Consider the following 19508-nt stretch of genomic DNA (forward strand, 5'->3'; position numbering starts at 1 on the left):
CCCGATTCAAATTAATATATTTTTGCTTCAATAATAAGTCGCTGGTCACTGTCATTGATGTTGCAATATGCACTCAATTTCTCAAGAGTGAAACTTCACCAGGATCACTTTTCAGTTCGCTAGTACTTGGCTGAACTTGCTTGATAGGTGTCTTGACTTGTTATCAAATAGTCTCTGGCAATACCAATCTGTGTCAATATTAATCAACGCTTTTTCTTGAAAGTCTGTCAGCTGCTTTTAATGTACAAACCTAGTTCCCATTGCCTGAATGAATTTGCCAACCCTGAAGTCATCTTTTCTGTTGTAATTTGAAATTGCCTCTGAAGCTACTTTGATTGTTTGACTCAAGCTTGGATCTGTACTCTGTTGAAATCTGACCTTTCTCTTGGCAACTGACACTCCTGAGTTTTCCAAACCAACAGAAATATGCCTGTGCTGTCTTTTACTACAGCAACCGACTGTGATATAGAGCATTGGACTCTGCTATGGATCTGTGAGTCTAGAGGGCAATGATTGAAATCACTAGTGGTAGATGACATCCTTTAACATCCATGGGAGAGATGATTTTACACGTACAGTATGCTTGACTGTTAAGTTTTACACGCTGTATATCTTTAAATGTAATTGTTCATCTTGTGGTTCATATACATGAAGCACAATCTAAATCGGCATCAAAATTGTAATCTTAGGATAAGTTATTATGCAAACTAATGTGCTTATTAATTGTATCAGTTTCTTGTTACCTGTCTCACACCTATAGTTTTCAGGTAATTCTAATGTTGTTGGATTAAAGCGATCTTCCAGTTTCTGCACAACAGCTTTAAGCGAGATATCTTTCACCATAAATCTCTTATGGAGCAATCTCCCCAGGAATCGTGCTTTCTCTCTCTCTCTGATCAGATCAGATTAGATCAGAAATGAATTTTAAACTGCCTCAAACCACTTGGTCTAAAGAAATAAAGGAAATACTTAAGATTTTTTCAACTTCTCCGAAAGCCAGCAATTGATTTATACTGTTCAGGGTCTCATGTAAAGCTGGGTGGGCCTCCACTGTCCTGTTCAATCAGCCATGATAATGTATGGGTCCACAATCTCCAGCAACTCAGACAAGACTAAAGTTTTCTCACCCTATATCTACACTTTGACATTCTCCAACAGATATTAACATAGGGAAGTTGTTACATTCCATAGCACAACTGAGTAACTCAGCGGATTCCAAGACTGAATTAAAATGAGTTAAAAAGTTCAGATTACCATAGGTTAGCTGTTACATCTGGTAATACGTGCACCCACAGGGACAGCTGGGAAGCAAGGGGATGAATTAGTCAGAACAGCAACACGAGTCAACCATTTCATTGGCTTCCCCACTCATGCTGGGGAATATCCTCTGGATAAACAACAGCCACAATACAGACTTTGATGTCACAGAGAGTATTTCTCTGCACACCTGAAATTAGGAATTTAATCATTTAAAAGAGGTATTTGTAGTATTGAAATATATATCCTTTGTGTAGTGTATTTAATATTTCAGTGATATTGCAAAGACATTGTTTGATTAAGCATTCGTTGTTTGTTTACATAATTCACTGTGGTTGTATGTAAGGAGTACATGAATGACATACACGAAATGCTGGAGGATCGCAGCAGACCATGGTCCCTACGTTGAAGCCACACTCAGGTTGGAGGAACAACACCTTATATTCCACTTGGGTAGCCTCCAACCTGATGACATGAACATCGAATTCTCAAACTTCAGTAATGCCCCACTTCCCCATTCCCATTACCCTCTCTCACCTCATCTCCTTACCTGCCCATCACCTCCCTCTGTTGCTCCTCCCCCTTTCCTTTTTTCCATGGCCTTCTGTCCTCTCCTATCAGATTCCCCTTTCTCCAGGCCTTTATATTTGTCACCTCTCCGCTTTCCAGCTCTTCACTTCACCCGTCCCCCTCACCCCGTTTCACCAATCACCTGCTTGTACTTCTTCCTCCCTCCCCGACCTTCTTACTCTCACTTCTCATCTCTTTTTTCCAGTCCTGCCGAAGGGTCTCAGCCTGAAACATCGACTGTACTTTTTTCCATAGATGCTGCCGGACCTGCTGAGTTCCTCCAGCATTTTATGTGTGTTGCTCTGGATTTCCAGCATCTGCAGATTTTCTCTTATCTTGTGTGCTTTTCTTGAATTTCCAGCATCTGCAGGTTTTCTAATGTTCGTGACTGGCCTTTTGTGTGTGTAGCTCGGATTTCCAGCGTCTGCAGGATTTCTGATGTTTGTACATAAATGGCGTGTATCCTTCATCCACCATGTCGTATGTGAGCGCTTCACTAAAGAAAACCAAGTACACAAATATTCCGGCTCCCATGTTTTTCTTTCAATTTGTTTCTGGAGTTACAAAATATAACACTTTAAACAAGAGCACCATATTGTAACGCTACAATTTCGATTACAATATACTGTAGAAGTCACAAAATTACAACATCACACAACTTAATTTATATTCAATTGTACAGAGAAAATCTACAAGGATGTTGCTGGAACTTGAGGACCTGAGTTACGGGAGAAGGTTGAATAGGTTAGGACTTTATTCCCTGGAATGCAGGAGGACGAGGGTAGATTTGTGTGAGTGATAGGGATAGGATAATGCAAGCAGGCTTTTACCACGGAGGTTGGGTAAAACTAGTGCTAGAGGTCATGGGTTAAGGGTGAAAGGTGAAATGTTTAAGGGGAACCTCTTCACTCTGATGGTGGCGAGAGTGTGGAGCGACTTGCCAGAGGAAGTGGCAGACGTTGGTTCAATTTCAACATTTAAGAGAAGTACATGGATGTGAGGGGTCCAGGTGTGGGTTGATGAAACAAGGTAGGATAATAGCTCAGCACAGACTTGATGGGCCAAAGGGACTCTTTGTGTTGTAGTGCTATATGTAACCGGGGTTGGGTGGAGATTCAGTCTGTTAAACAAGATATAAAATGTAGGTTATGCAAGTGTTTGCATTGTAAAACAAACCCCTGATACAGGTGTAGGAGATTTTAGGATGATTAATAGTCTGGCCCTAGTGAGAGGGTTCACAATGTACCAGCGCACAAGGGGAGTGGGCTGAGGGGAGGAATGCCAATGGTGAGAGCTTTAGCAATTGAAGGAATAACATCTTTGATCGTGTGATTAAAATTGGGAGTGTGTGAGCAGGAATGTTGAACGAGTACAGAAATCCTCAAGGGTTACAGGGCAGGAAAAACATTTACATACATGCAAAGCCTTAATTGCAATCTCCAGGCTCCACGGAGTTTTTGACTCTGAGTTTCAGAGGTGTATTGGCAGGTTTATGATTTAAAGCTACAGCATTAAATTGTTTCAAATCCAAGATGTGGAGTTGCCCATCAGTCAGTGCCAACTTCACTGATGATCTAGTTTACATCCCAAACATTTTCCACACGTGCTCTGATCCACTCCAGACAAGTTTCCTAAAAACCTTTATTGTTGCTTAGAAAACAACAGCCGGGAAACCCAAACGGGATACAGAGAGAACTAACCATTATGCAGCTGCTTAATGGAAGGAGGAGGGAGGCAGATAATTCTCCCAAGGACAGAGAGCCGACTGAGTATGAATAGATATTATTTGAAATTCTGGACAATACTGATCCAGGAAGGATTGAGAAATGTTAGGGTTCACACATCAACATGGGGTGCAATTGATTTCCAGTGAACATGCTTCTGTAAGTCTACAGACCTGCTTGCTTCACCTGTTACCTCTCCTTCAGCAGTCTCTAAATCATGAATTTCTCTTTCGTTACCTGGTCGCAATTGTTTCCTCTTTAATAATATTGTTGGCTGCTTGCTCTAGCTTTTCTGCAGCCTTACTGAGTGGGGACATGTCCTTACTACATTCAAACTCCTTTTCTGTTACTCCAAACTAATCACGTTTCACTACTTTTGCAGCCCTTCCCTTTCTCACACAGACTGTGTTGTTTCACATCTGTTATTCTTTTCCTCATCACTCCTGTCCTCCCCATCTCGTCCTTCTCCCAGCTTCCCTGCATTTCAACGTTCTCTCTGGGTCGTAGGGCAATAGAGTCAGAGTAACACAGCATGGAAAAAGGCCCTTCAGCCCAACTGATCTGTACTGACCACAGCACCCTCCTTGGAAGTCCCGGTTACCTGTGCTCGGCCCATAGTCCTCCAAGCCCCAACTCCTTCATATACATATTCAAATACCCCTTTAAGTGGCTTTATCCCCATCTCCGTCGCTTCCTCTGGTAGCCCATTCCAGGTAGTCATTGCCCTACGTGTAAAGAACTTACTCTCAGATCTCAATCTCCTCCCCCTCGTATCAGTGCCTGTCAGCTTTGGACCCCCTAGCCCTGGTGAGAAGCCTATGATTGTCCACCTTATCCATACCCCTCATGATCTTGCAAAGTTCTGTGAGGTCACCTCTCATTTTCCTGCACTCTGGCACGGCCAACCTCTCCGTGTATCTCAGACCCTCTAGTCCAGGTGGCCTCTTCTCTACTGCACTCTCTCCAGATGACAATGTTTTCCCTACCTCCGCTCCTTATTTCTAAGTTCTACCCAAGCGGCCTCATCAAATGACCTTTCAAGAATGTCCTCTCTAAGCCTTGCTGTTATGTCCTCCCTTGTCAAAAAGACAATACCCCCTCCAGTCTTACCCGTTCCTCCGTCAGACCTAAAGCATTGGGATCCCGAGGCATTCAGCTGCCAGTCCTGCCCCTCCCTCAGCCGTGTTTCTGTTATGGCCACAATAGACCAATCCCCAGGAGCAATCCACGCCCTCACCTCTTCAGCTACATGTACTGAAATAGATTCATTTTAAAACAATGGTCCTACCTGCATTTTCACTGTAAACATAACTATTCTGATTGCTAGCCTTGTCTTCCCACTGACTTTTCCCTCTCCTTCTCCACTCCCTGCCCATCTAGTTTAAACCCTCCCTGGTGTTCAAATCGAACTTCCCTGCGAGGATATCAGTTCAAATGCAGTCCATCCCCCTTGTATAATTCACTTCTACCCCAGAAAGGATCCCCATGATCCGAGAACCTGAGTCCTTGCCCCCTGTGTCTGCTCTTCACCTGGCCTACCTCTGGATTCACTCGCACAAGGCCCCAGGAGTAATCTGGAGATCACTACCCTCAAGGTCCTGCATTTTAATCTCATACCGAACTCTCAGTGCTCGTTCTGCAGGATCTCACCCCTTCTTCTACCTGTGTTATTTGTACCAGCATATGCACAACCTCTGGCTTTTGCCCTCCTCCTCGAGAATTTACTGCAGCTACTCACAGACGTCCTAGGTATCACATTTACAGTGGACCTCCATAACAAACTGCACTGTTTATGTCCATATTTACATTATCCTCTTCTGGATTTTGTGTCCAGCTGCCGCAAAATTTCCCCGCTAGGATATTGCGCCCAGCTAGGATATCGTTTTGTACTGCAGCAGTCCAAGTGTTTATATTCAAATGAAGGTCACAGGTACTGTCGAACAGGTGAGTCAGGGACTAATCCTGAGGCATTAGCTACGGAATGTCTTGATGATCTCATTGATTGGTTCCCTGCAGATTGGGCATGCCGATTTCCTGCTGAGCAGCTTCTGCCCACAGCCGTAGCACATACACATGTGTCCACATTTGTACAAAACAGAGTCCACTCGTTGTGAGAAACAAACCACACAGTCTTCATCCGGAGACTCGTAGCTCTGGGGATTGTAATTTGCCGGTGGCTTGGAAATGCAGGGCCTGGGTTCAGATCGGCCTGCAAACAAAGGTTAAATTGATTATTAGACAAGTACACAATGCCTCTTCTTAAGCACTCCCTCTCACCCCTCCCCACTGAGGCAAATACATACCAGTGATGGATAAGGGGAGCACCGTACCGTAACAGGGTGGCACAGTGGCATAGCGGTTCACAAAATGCTACTAAAATGGAAAGATCAGGGTTCAATTCCTGCCGCTCTCTGTATGTTCTTCCCGTGACCTCACAGTTTCCTCCAGGTGCTCCAGTTTCCTCCCACATTTCAAAGGCGTACGGTAGAATTATGGGCATGCTATGTTTGAGCGGGAAGCTTGGCGACACCTCCGGGCAGGGTGCCCTGCACAATCCTTGCTGATTTGATTTGTAGCAGGCGACACATTTCAGTGTAGGTTTCAATACACGTGAGACAAATAAAGCTAATCTTTAAAGAGATTACACATACTGGAAAAATGATACAAGAAGAAAATCTCTGGGAAGTAATATTTTTGTGCTTTCTATTTATGCCAAGTTGGCAAAGTTTGGAATAATATCTTTAAGGTTTGTGTAGTTGTCCCAATAAATAGTTCAAATGCATGCAACAAGAGATGATTTGCATTTCAGGGATTATGAGGAAAAGAAAAAAATGCATCAACATCTAAAAGATTATAAGCAGTTACTTCATGTATTTAGAATTTTTAAGTTAACATGGATTTGGATTAATAATAATTCCATTCAATTCCACTAGAAAACTACAAGGGGATATTTAAACTAGTGAAATGGTGTTAGCTAATATTTAGATTAGGCAGAATTACAGGTCAGGTGAGGGAGAAATACTCAATGCTTCAGATTAAAGACCCATCGTCAGAACTGGAAAGGCATGACAAAAAGAGTTTTAAATTGCAGAGGGAGGAACAGACAAAGGAAATGCCTGTTGGTCATGACAAGAGTTACTGTAACTCCTGTCTGAGCAAGAACCTTCGCCTGCTGAAATTTACCACAACAAGTCTACAATAGATGCTATCTCACCGGCTCTTCACTCTGCTTTGGAGCATCTAGGCAACAGCAATACATACATCAGGCTGTTGTCTGTCGATTAAAGCTTGGCATTCAACACTATTATCCCCTCAGTACTAATCAAAAAGCTTCACAAACTGGGCCTCTGTACCCAGATCCTTGATTTACTTATCGGGAGACTATAGTCAGCGCGGATTGGTAATAATATCTCCTTGTTGACAATCAACAGAAGAGCACCTCAAGAATGCTCTGTCCCTAACTGCATGGCTTCTGCAGGCATTAATGATGAGGGTCCGGCAGCCTAAGGTGGCTCTGGAAATGGAACTGAGGTTCTGGCTGATAATCTGGGGGGTTGTTCCATAAGACACTTGTCAATTTGGAGGTCCAGAGTGATGAGGCTTTCGAGGTTAGTGGCACATCCCAGGTAGACAGCTCACCTTTCAAGCGCTCTGAGAGGTCATGACTTCTGAGAGGTATTTCCAGTTTAAGATGGAGCTACTGAAGTTGTGTGACTGCTTACCAGGAGATCAGAAGGCAAGAAATATGACTAAAAATGTTACTAATAACACCCTTTCTGAAGTAAATTGTGGTCGGCTATCACCACAAACAATGAAGAAGCAAGGGGAGGCGAAGCTGATTCGAAGGTTGGGCCACGTGGGAGCATTGTGAAGCCAGAACACAACAATGTGCTCAAGACATGGCCGCAGAGGGAACTGTTACTGCTGTCACTGCTGGAGTGAACAATATGGAGAGGAGTCGATGCGGAGGAGTTTCAATGTGTGTCCAGTAGACCCAGGTGTGAGGTTGGATTGTGCCAAGCGCTGAGGCGATTTGGTGAAGCCAAAGATGGCTTCAGGTCTGTCGCTGCACCAGGCCCAGGACTTAGAGTAAGGTACTACTCAGTGCTTGGACAATTTAAAAGCCAACCCAAATAGACTGGAAAGCCCAAGTGCGGAGGTGAGGGTTGGGCTGATTTTGTTCGTTCTCCCGCGATGTTCATTCCTCTCCCTGGTGGCTGCTGTCTCTCCAAGTTTTGTGATGTTTTTGCCCCGTTGATATGATGAACTTGAGAGTGAGGCTTGGGTCTACTAGTCCAGCTGCTCCAGGGAGCAGATCTAAGGACTCAATCCGGTTCGGAATGCTGTTGTTTGCATGATAATGTGTGTGTGTGTTCTTCCCTCCTTCTCTGTACAGTGGTTATGGTCTTTCTTCTTTTTAAAATGGGTTCTTCGTGTTTCTTGCTTTGTGGCTGCCTGTAAGCAATGCATAATTTATACATTCTTTGATAATAAGTGTACTTTGATTTGATGGTAATGTGTCAGAAATGCTTCAGCATTCCAGCCGCAGTCTGCCGCGAGGGTCCTGAATTCCACTGTGTAACCGGCACTGAGCGTGAGCCTTGACACGGGTGAAGTACCCGATATGCTGTCCACCTTCTACTTCCCAGATAGTCAAAAACCCATGCATCTCTGCAGTGAATTCCTCATATTTACTGCAAATAATTGTTGTATTGTTCCAGTTAGTGGCAACCCAGGTCAGAGTTCACCCAGTCAAGAGAGAAATAATCCTGGCTCAGTCCGTACAATACAGAGATGGCTGGAGCTTGAAGCGTAAGACACACTGGGACAGGAAGTTGTGGCATCAGGTTAGGGAATCTGTCGAGGCATTCGGGCACCAGAGTCCAGGGCTTAGAGGTTGACTATCATGGGTTTGCTGTATCGAGACAGAGAGCTGGAAGAGAGTGTCAAGCAGATGGTCAGTGGCTTCCTGCTGCTTCTGATCGTGTGCTCATGTCAACAGCTGAGTTCCTTTAGGCAAGCAAGCACTGCTGGGTCAATCTATGGTTCACTCATCCTGACAGGAAGTGTAGAGGAGGCTTGACCCAAAAGCAGAGGAGTGGAGACGATTCAATGATGAACAATAACTTTAATAAGAGACTGCAAGAATGACAAGCTACGGGGGGGGGGGAGAGGTTGCAAAATGAGGGAGAACAGATACTAAACACAACATCCAACAATACAGCTGAAGCTGAGGAGTAACTGGTTGAGCTGCAGGTGATGAATTGGAAACGAGTGGCAGGTGACTCCTGTTCGCTGGGGGAGAGTCAGGGAGGAGCCTGCTCATGCAGGTTTGACAGATTCTAATTGATCCTGATTCTGTGATAGGCTGCAGAACAAAGTTGTCAAGGAAAAGGTTACTAAAAATGGTCTGGTAAGAGAGAGGTTAGGAGCAGAATTATGAGGAAGTAGAGGTACAGTTGTGATCTGTGTCAGGCTAGAGGATAAGCCACATTTAAGGAAAGAGGAAGATGTTCAAGGATGGGAAAGATTAGTCTTCAGAACAGCTACGATATAATCTGGAGACATGGAACTATAACAGAAAGCAGGGTGGTAGCTGATACAGTTAAAGGAACCGTAGAAGAATGTCAGCTCATTAAGGATTTGGTCACTAACCTATCCACTGCTTTGAACAGTGAAGAAAGGGAGAGTCAAATATGGATCACAAGAAGGTGGAAACGCGGTGGAATTGGGAAACAGAAAATAGTACTCCGCTGAGATTAGGGCTGAGCTGAGTAGAAGGAACTTCAGTCATAGTCTCAAATTATTCTCTTCTCAGATACCTAATTGAAATTCAGGATGCTCCATAAACTCATTTCCTAGATACAAGAACTCTTCCAACCTGAGATCTCCTAATCAGTGAAGACCACAAGTTTATGTTAAACCTGAAACCAGATTCTAACTGTAATGACACACTGTTACCTTACACAATGCTGTTCAGTCCAATGAACAGCTAATTTTAGAAGGATTTCCAAGTAAAGTCCCTTTTGTCTCCTCATTGCTCTTACCATTGTTGGGTATTGCAGGAGAAATAGGTGTCTGAGAATGTGCTGTCTGAGGTTCATTGCTTCTGACAGTGACAGATGGCTGTTCTGGTAATTTGTTCTGGGATACAAGTTTCACACAGGGATCTGAAGAGGTAAAAGGAAGAGAACTTTGTTCAGCAGAATGCACATTCTGAGGTATTTATTCATGAGGTATTGCAGCTATAAGAACAGAGTAGAGGCTCAAAGCATGATGAAATACTCTCAGCTAATCTGCATGGATACAGCTCCAATAACAGTCAAGAAGCTTGATACCAGCCAGAGGAAAGCAGTCTGCTTTATTAGTACCTCATTCAGCACCTTAAATAAGACCATAAAACCTTAAGATATAGGAGCAGAATTAGACCACCGATTCTGCTCTGCCATTTCATCGTGGTTGATCCATTTTCCCTCTCAGCTCCAATCTCCTGCCTTCTCCCTGTATCCCTTCATTAGCCCTGACTAATTAAGAATCTATCAACCTCTGCCTTAAATATATCCGATGCCGTGGCCTCTACAGCTGCCTGTGGCAACAAATTCCACAGATTCATCACCCTATGGTAAAGAAATGCCTGCTCATCTCTATTCTAAAAGGACACACCTCTATTCTGAGGCTGTGTCCTCTGGTCTTAGACTCCCCCACCATAGGGAACATATTCTCCACATCCGGTCTATCGAGGCCTTTCAATATTTGACAGTTTTCAATGAGGTGACCCCTCATTCTTCTGAATTCCAGTGAGTAAAGGCCCAGGGCCACCAAATGCTCTTCATATGACAAGCCTTTCAATCCCAGCGTCATTTCCGTGAACCTCCTTTGAACCCTCTCCAATGTCAGCACATCCTTTCTTAGATAAGGGGATCAACCCTCCATCATCTAGTCCCACTTATCACTGACAGCCTCTGTCACACACCTTCCCCTCACCTTGTATTGCTATGTACTGGCAATTTTTCCCTCCCCCTCTCAACGCTGATGCTAAGTTTTGACCAAAAATGTTGATTTACTCCTTTTGCCTCCATAGATGCTGATCGAGTCATTAAGTTCTTCCAGGGTCTGCTTTCTCATTAACTCCCTCCCTCACGCCCTTCCATGGGTGTTGATACCGACGTTCTGAACTGTAGTTCTGTGGTTTGCTAGAAGCTCATTCAGATCCTGGTGTGAGTCTCACTGTGGGACACCTGACTATTGCACGTTGACCACTATAGCCAGCATTTCCTCCCGCATTCACAGCAATCAGTTTAAACCAATGGCTAGCAACTTATACAGGGTAATTTTTTTCTTCCCTGTCAAGAGATCTAGGGCCATTTCTTCTGGTCTACCTGAGATGATTTAACTGAGCAAACACCAGCAATTAAGTTTGGACCCTTTTATTCTGTATAGCTATTCTATATTCTATATAATGCACACTGTGCATTTCATCATGAGGCCATCAGCAAAGTAAAATTATATAATCCGAACAAAATACTCCCATAGGATACAATACAGAATGAAATAATTTCAATATTTCTTCTTCAAAATTCCCATTAATCCCTTACCTTCGATTTGAATTCCTCGAGTCATGCCATACACATCTATCATCACCCACAATGGGTACGCTACCAACAATCCGTCCATAAGGAGGTACTTCCTTCCTCCGTTTATACTATACAGGAAAAAGCCTTGCTTGCTCATCCAGAAAGAAATAACAGTTCCTTCTTGTATACCGTCCTCTGGTAACGCCCTGGCCCAGAACCCATAAACATTTTCTAGATCTGGGCAGATGAACTTTGGAAGAGCGTTGGGATCCATGAGGGAAGGGTCAAATAGGGTGCAGCCTAATCGCAATGCACCGTTCCACGTGACATCCACCTTTGTGATCTTCACTCTCACTTTCTCCTGAATGTGGACGGGTCGGTTGGTGAAGGTGATCCCATTGCAGAATCCAAAGTTTCTCCATGCGCACTGATTGGATGAATCCAGCCTTATCTGGGACCCTTTGGTGTACGGATGGAAGAACAGGGGATCACGTGAGGTAATTGGTTTCTGACAATGCTCTGTCTCCCTTTCACAAATAGCCAGTTGGTTATTTCTTTGCTCTCGTTCTGCAAAAAGAATCAATGAAAAATCTGTAGTTAATCCTGAGCAATAGCTTGATGTGCTGATTATTTTGTACATGCAATTGGGGTACAAATGCAAAATGACGCTGAAGTAAAATAGAAAATACTAGAAATCTTCAACAGGTCTGCAATACCCTTCACAGCAAGAGAAAATAGAAGAAACCCAGGCCTCTATTTCCTTAGCATTTTTGAAGAGAGAAATGAAGTGAATGTTTCAAGACAATAATTGTTTATTAGAACTGCAGGTGAGTATTTGCATTTTTTTGTTTTTATGACTGAAAGTTGCTTAATATTGTGTTTTATAGAAACATAGAAACATAGAAAATAGGTGCAGGAGTAGGCCATTCGGCCCTTCGAGCCTGCACCGCCATTTATTATGATCATGGCTGATCATCCAACTCAGAACCCCGCCCCAGCCTTCCCTCCATACCCCCTGACCCCTGTAGCCACAAGGGCCATATCTAACTCCCTCTTAAACATAGCCAATGAACTGGCCTCAACAGTTTGCTGTGGCAGAGAATTCCACAGGTTCACCACTCTCTGTGTGAAGAAGTTTTTCCTAATCTCGGTCCTAAAAGGCTTCCCCTCTATCCTCAAACTGTGACCCCTCGTTCTGGACTTCCCCAACATCGGGAACAATCTTCCTGCATCTAGCCTGTCCAATCCCTTTAGGATCTTATACGTTTCAATCAGATCCCCCCTCAATCTTCTAAATTCCAACGAGTACAAGCCCAGTTCATCCAGTCTTTCTTCATATGAAAGTCCTGCCATCCCAGGAATCAATGTCATTCTATTGAAAATTTACCATTTGGAAGTAATATATCAACACTGGAGCTAATTCCTCTTTGGAATATTAGAAGTTATCACACCATTTAACAGCACCAAGTGAGAAGTGAATGGCTTGGTAAGAAGTCAATTAGAATGACCATTTAGATTGCAGATTTAATATTAGTAAATCTGAGAACATTGCCTCTTTGATGGCTTTAGTGTTTTAACCCTGAACCTACACTTGGATATGTGGACCAGGGTCAGGGTTTTGGTTTAGAATAAGCAAATAAATTTTCTAAATCATTTAATAATTTTTATCTTTGATTGATGAATTGAACTAATCATGCTTACCAGAAGGTGTGAAAGTTTAGCTGTTAGGACGACTGTGATATTGTGCTGTTGTATGCGCTGACACACAGTATGCTCCTAATAACTGGGTATATTTGTGGAACTGCGAGCCAGAGTAAAGAGTGGAACCGGATAGAAGTGGTGAAGTGTGCATTCTGAATGCAGGAAGTGATTGAGAACACTTAGCGTGGTGAACTGTGAGGAGACCACAATTGAACCAAACAGCATGAGTAAGACAATCCATACTCTACTGTAGCAAGGCGCATGCCTCTGAAAAAAGGGATAAAAAAGGGAAATGTTATTGTTGGCACGCTTTATCAGACCAGAGTCAACAGAGCACAACAAGGACAGAGCAGTCCCCAGGAGAGGTTCTGAGGCAATAACCGTGACAAGCTCAGATGCGTAGCCACTGACTTTATTAAGTACACCTTTGTATACATGAGACCATAACCATAAGACATAGGTATGTATAGGTGTACATCTTCAAAGACTGGGTGGAGGAAAACTGGAATGAGCAATCACAAGGCCATCATGTGCGGAAGCCATTCAGCTCCTTAGAACTCTTCCACTACTCGTTTCAACATGATCTGTACCTCAGTCCCTTCTCAAAGCTAACTAGAATATTCCTTGATCCCTTTATTCAACAAGCATCTATTGATGAATTTGGAAGTTCTAGCCATCATAGCTTTCCATGGAAAGGCCACCGATATTATCACCAAACTTTTAGATGTCACTTCTTTTCCTGAAGGTCTGATTCAAATACAGGTTGAATTTTACTAATCCGACTACCTGTAATCCGGTTCCTTCGATAATCCGGCACTGAGTATGTTTAATGTGATCCTTCTGTAATTCAGCATTTTCACTCATCTGACACTCTTCAGGTCCCAATGTTGCCAGATTAGTGAAGGTCGACCTGTACTATCATCTGTGAGCCTGTTGGTTTCCCTACGGATAATTCCAGCATTTAGTAAATTTTATCATTTAACTTGGTTCTTATAATTTACGCTTCAGTCTTCAATAATCAGGAGGATATACTCCATGTTTGTGCAACATTTCATTGTAATGTATTCACTTAATTCTTTATGGGAACAAGAACCAACAATCAGTCCTGACACTGTACCTATTTAATTATGAAAAGAACAGATGAGATTAAACTGGAAACAAGCAGTGCTTTGTTTTGTGAATGTGCTCAAGGAGGCGCAGCAAAGCTCGCTGGATCTGCCTTTCCACTCTCTGGGTATACGAGGATGAGGTAGTAAATTGGATAAGTAATTAGGTAGGAGATGCCAGAGAGCGGTAGTAGATGGTTGGTTCTCTGGCTGGAGGCCAGCGACTAGCCGTGTGCCAAGGTGGAAGACCTGTTGTTGTTTATCATCTATATCAACGATCTGAATGATAATGTTGTAAATTGGATCAGCAGATTTGTGGATTGAGGGTGTAGTGGACAACAAGGAAGGCTATCAAAGCGTGCAACAGGATCTGAAACAGCTGGAAAAATGGGCTGAAAAATGGAATATGGAATTTAATGCAGACAAGTGTGAGGTGTTGCAGTTTGGGAGGATGCACCAGGGTAGGACTTACGTGCTGAGTGGTAGGGCACTAAGAAGTGTGGTAGAACAGGGGGATCTGGGATCCAGAATTGCTTGAAAGTGGTGTCACAAGCAGATAGGGTCAGAAAGAGAGCTTTTGGCACATTGGCCTTCAAAAATCAAAATATTGAGTACAGGACTTAGGATGTTATGTCGAAGTTGTGTAAGATGTTGATGAAGCCTAATTTGGATTAATGCGTGCAGTTCTGATCACCTACTTACAGGAAAGATATCAATATGATTGAAAGTGTGCAGGCAAAGTTTTACAAGGAAGTAGCCAAGACTTGAGGACCTGAGTTATAGGGAAAGTTTGAATAGGTTAAGACTTTATTCCATACAATGTAGGAGTATGAAGGAATATTTGACAGAGGTAAACAAAATTATAAGGGGTATAGATAGGATAAATGTAAAGCAGGATTTTTCCACTGAGGCTGGATGAGGCTAGAACTTGAGGACCTGGGTTAAGAGTGAAAGGAGCTTCAGGGGAATTTCAGGGTGAACTTCTTCACTCAAAGTGTGGAGAGAGTGTGAGATGTACGTGTGATCAGTGTGGAGAGAGTGTGAGATGTACGTCTGATCAGTGTGGTGAGAGTGTGAGATGTACGTGTGATCAGTGTGGAGAGAGTGTGAGATGTACGTGTGATCAGTGTGGTGAGAATGTGAGATGTACGTGTGATCAGTGTGGTGAGAGTGTGAGATGTACGTGTGATCAGTGTGGAGAGAGTGTGAGATGTACGTGTGATCAGTGTGGTGAGAGTGTGAGATGTACGTGTGATCAGTGTGGAGAGAGTGTGAGATGTACGTGTGATCAGTGTGGTGAGAGTGTGAGATGTACGTGTGATCAGTGTGGTGAGAGTGTGAGATGTACGTGTGATCAGTGTGTTGAGAGTGTGAGATGTACGTGTGATCAGTGTGGTGAGAGTGTGAGATGTACGTGTGATCAGTGTGTTGAGAGTGTGAGATGTACGTGTGATCAGTGTGTTGAGAGTGTGAGATGTACGTGTGATCAGTGTGGTGAGAGTGTGAGATGTACGTGCGATCAGTGTGGTGAGAGTGTGAGATGTACGTGCGATCAGTGTGGAGAGAGTGTGAGATGTACGTGCGATCAGTGTGGTGAGAGTGTGAGATGTACGTGCGATCAGTGTGGAGAGAGTGTGAGATGTACGTGCGATCAGTGTGGAGAGAGTGTGAGATGTACGTGTGATCAGTGTGGAGAGAGTGTGAGATGTACGTGTGATCAGTGTGGTGAGAGTGTGAGATGTACGTGTGATCAGTGTGGAGAGAGTGTGAGATGTACGTGTGATCAGTGTGGTGAGAGTGTGAGATGTACGTGTGATCAGTGTGGAGAGAGTGTGAGATGTACGTGTGATCAGTGTGGAGAGAGTGTGAGATGTACGTGTGATCAGTGTGGTGAGAGTGTGAGATGTACGTGTGATCAGTGTGGAGAGAGTGTGAGATGTACGTGTGATCAGTGTGGTGAGAGTGTGAGATGTACGTGTGAACAGTGTGGTGAGAGTGTGAGATGTACGTGTGATCAGTGTGGTGAGAGTGTGAGATGTACGTGTGATCAGTGTGGAGAGAGTGTGAGATGTACGTGTGATCAGTGTGGTGAGAGTGTGAGATGTACGTGTGATCAGTGTGGAGAGAGTGTGAGATGTACGTGTGATCAGTGTGGAGAGAGTGTGAGATGTACGTGTGATCAGTGTGGTGAGAGTGTGAGATGTACGTGTGATCAGTGTGTTGAGAGTGTGAGATGTACGTGTGATCAGTGTGGTGAGAGTGTGAGATGTACGTGTGATCAGTGTGGTGAGAGTGTGAGATGTACGTGTGATCAGTGTGGAGAGAGTGTGAGATGTACGTGTGATCAGTGTGGTGAGAGTGTGAGATGTACGTGTGATCAGTGTGGAGAGAGTGTGAGATGTACATGTGATCAGTGTGGACAGAGTGTGAGATATACGTGTGATCAGTGTGGTGAGAGTGTGAGATGTACGTGTGATCAATGTGGTGAGAGTGTGAGATGTACGTGAGATCAGTGTGGAGAGAGTGTGAGATGTACATGTGATCAGTGTGGAGAGAGTGTGAGATGTACGTGTGATCAGTGTGGTGAGAGTGTGAGATATACGTGTGATCAGTGTGGTGAGAGTGTGAGATATACGTGTGATCAGTGTGGAGAGAGTGTGAGATATACGTGTGATCAGTGTGGTGAGAGTGTGAGATATACGTGTGATCAGTGTGGTGAGAGTGTGAGATATACGTGTGATCAGTGTGGAGAGAGTGTGAGATATACGTCTGATCAGTGTGGAGAGAGTGTGAGATATACCTGTGATCAGTGTGGTGAGAGTGTGAGATGTACGTGTGATCAGTGTGGAGAGAGTGTGAGATGTACGTGTGATCAGTGTGGTCAGAGTGTGAGATGTACGTGTGATCAGTGTGGAGAGAGTGTGAGATGTACGTGTGATCAGTGTGGAGAGAGTGTGAGATGTACGTGTGATCAGTGTGGTGAGAGTGTGAGATGTACGTGTGATCAGTGTGGTGAGAGTGTGAGATGTAAGTGTGATCAGTGTGGAGAGAGTGTGAGATGTACGTGTGATCAGTTTGGTGAGAGTGTGAGATGTACGTGTGATCAGTGTGGTGAGAGTGTGAGATGTACGTGTGATCAGTGTGTTGAGAGTGTCAGATGTACGTGTGATCAGTGTGGTGAGAGTGTGAGATGTACGTGTGATCAGTGTGGTGAGAGTGTGAGATGTACGTGTGATCAGTGTGGAGAGAGTGTGAGATGTACGTGTGATCAGTGTGGTGAGAGTGTGAGATGTACGTGTGATCAGTGTGGAGAGAGTGTGAGATGTACGTGTGATCAGTGTGGTGAGAGTGTGAGATGTACGTGTGATCAGTGTGTTGAGAGTGTCAGATGTACGTGTGATCAGTGTGGTGAGAGTGTGAGATGTACGTGTGATCAGTGTGGTGAGAGTGTGAGATGTACGTGTGATCAGTGTGGTGAGAGTGTGAGATGTACGTGTGATCAGTGTGGTGAGAGTGTGAGATGTACGTGTGATCAGTGTGGAGAGAGTGTGAGATATACGTGTGATCAGTGTGGTGAGAGTGTGAGATGTACGTGTGATCAGTGTGGTGAGATTGTGAGATGTACACGTGATCAGTGTGGTGAGAGTGTGAGATGTACACGTGATCAGTGTGGTGAGAGTGTGAGATGTACGTGTGATCAGTGTGGAGAGAGTGTGAGATGTACGTGTGATCAGTGTGGTGAGAGTGTGAGATGTACGTGTGATCAGTGTGGTGAGAGTGTGAGATGTACGTGTGATCAGTGTGGAGAGAATGTGAGATGTACGTGTGATCAGTGTGGTGAGAGGGTGAGATGTACGTGTGATCAGTGTGGAGAGAGTGTGAGATGTACGTGTGATCAGTGTGGAGAGAGTGTGAGATGTACGTGTGATCAAAGTGTAGTGAGAGTGTGAGATGTATATGTGATCAGTGTGGAGAGAGTCTGAGATGTACGTGTGATCAGTGTGGTGAGAGTGTGAGATGTATATGTGATCAGTGTGGTGAGAGTGTGAGATGTACGTGTGATCAGTGTGGTGAGAGTGTGAGATGTATATGTGATCAGTGTGGAGAGAGTGTGAGATGTACACGTGATCAGTGTGGTGAGAGTGTGAGATGTACGTGTGATCAGTGTGGTGAGAGTGTGAGATATACGTGTGATCAGTGTGGAGAGAGTGTGAGATGTACATGTGATCAGTGTGGTGAGAGTGTGAGATATATGTGTGATCAACGTGTGGTGAGAGTGTGAGATGTACATGTGATCAGTGTGGTGAGAGTGTGAGATATACGTGTGATCAAAGTGTGGTGAGAGTGTGAGATGTACGTGTGATCAGTGTGGTGAGAGTGTGAGATGTACGTGTGATCAGTGTGGTGAGAGTGTGAGATGTACGTGTGATCAGTGTGGAGAGAGTGTGAGATGTATGTGTGATCAGTGTGGTGAGAGTGTGAGATGTACGTGTGATCAGTGTGGTGAGAGTGTGAGATGTACATGTGATCAGTGTGGAGAGAGTGTGAGATGTACATGTGATCAGTGTGGTGAGAGTGTGAGATGTACGTGTGATCAGTGTGGTGAGAGTGTGAGATATACGTGTGATCAAAGTGTGGTGAGAGTGTGAGATGTACACGTGATCAAAGTGTGGTGAGAGTGTGAGATGTACGTGTGATCAGTATGGAGAGAGTGTGAGATGTACGTGTGATCAGTGTGGAGAGAGTGTGAGATGTATATGTGATCAGTGTGGTGAGAGTGTGAGATGTACGTGTGATCAGTGTGGTGAGTGTGTGAGATGTACATGTGATCAGTGTGGTGAGAATGTGAGATGTACGTGTGATCAGTGTGGTGAGAGTGTGAGATGTACGTGTGATCAGTGTGGTGAGAGTGTGAGATGTACATGTGATCAGAGTGGTGAGAGTGTGAGATATACGTGTGATCAAAGTGTGGTGAGAGTGTGAGATGTACACGTGATCAGTGTGCAGAGAGTGTGAGATGTATATGTGATCAGTGTGGTGAGAGTGTGAGATATACGTATGATCAAAGTGTGGTGAGAGTGTGAGATGTACACGTGATCAGTGTGGAGAGAGTGTGAGATGTATATGTGATCAGTGTGGAGAGAGTGTGAGATGTACATGTGATCAGTGTGGAGAGAGTGTGGGATGTACATGTGATCAGTGTGGAGAGAGTGTGAGATGTACATGTGATCAGTGTGGAGAGAGTGTGAGATATACGTGTGATCAGTGTGGAGAGAGTGTGAGATGTACATGTGATCAGTGTGGTGAGAGTGTGAGATATACGTGTGATCAAAGTGTGGTGAGAGTGTGAGATGCACATGTGATCAGTGTGGTGAGAGTATGAGATGTACGTGTGATCAGTGTGGTGAGAGTGTGAGATGTACGTGTGATCAGTCAGTGTGGTGAGAGTGTGAGATGTACGTGTGATCAGTGTGGAGAGAGTGTGAGATGTACGTGTGATCAGTGTAGTGAGAGTGTGAGATGTACGTGTGATCAGTGTGGTGAGAGTGTGAGATGTACATGTGATCAGAGTGGTG

At 44.2% G+C, this 19508-nt stretch overlaps 1 protein-coding gene across 1 annotated transcript in view; it reads right to left on the bottom strand.

Moving 5' to 3' along the window:
- Positions 1-2358: 2358 nt before the first annotated feature.
- Positions 2359-19508, bottom strand: part of LOC134348957 (E3 ubiquitin-protein ligase NEURL3-like) — a 36065-nt gene continuing 18915 nt past the window's right edge. The window contains exons 2-4 of the mRNA XM_063052766.1: positions 11147-11692; positions 9599-9721; positions 2359-5760 (exon numbers count right to left, since the gene is read on the bottom strand). Of these exons, the coding sequence (XP_062908836.1) occupies positions 5522-5760; positions 9599-9721; positions 11147-11692 (908 nt within the window). The 3' untranslated portion in view covers positions 2359-5521. The remainder of the gene's footprint in view (positions 5761-9598; positions 9722-11146; positions 11693-19508) is intronic.

The sequence above is a fragment of the Mobula hypostoma genome, chromosome 7 (assembly GCF_963921235.1).
Source record: "Mobula hypostoma chromosome 7, sMobHyp1.1, whole genome shotgun sequence".
In the NCBI taxonomy this organism is placed as follows: domain Eukaryota; kingdom Metazoa; phylum Chordata; class Chondrichthyes; order Myliobatiformes; family Myliobatidae; genus Mobula; species Mobula hypostoma.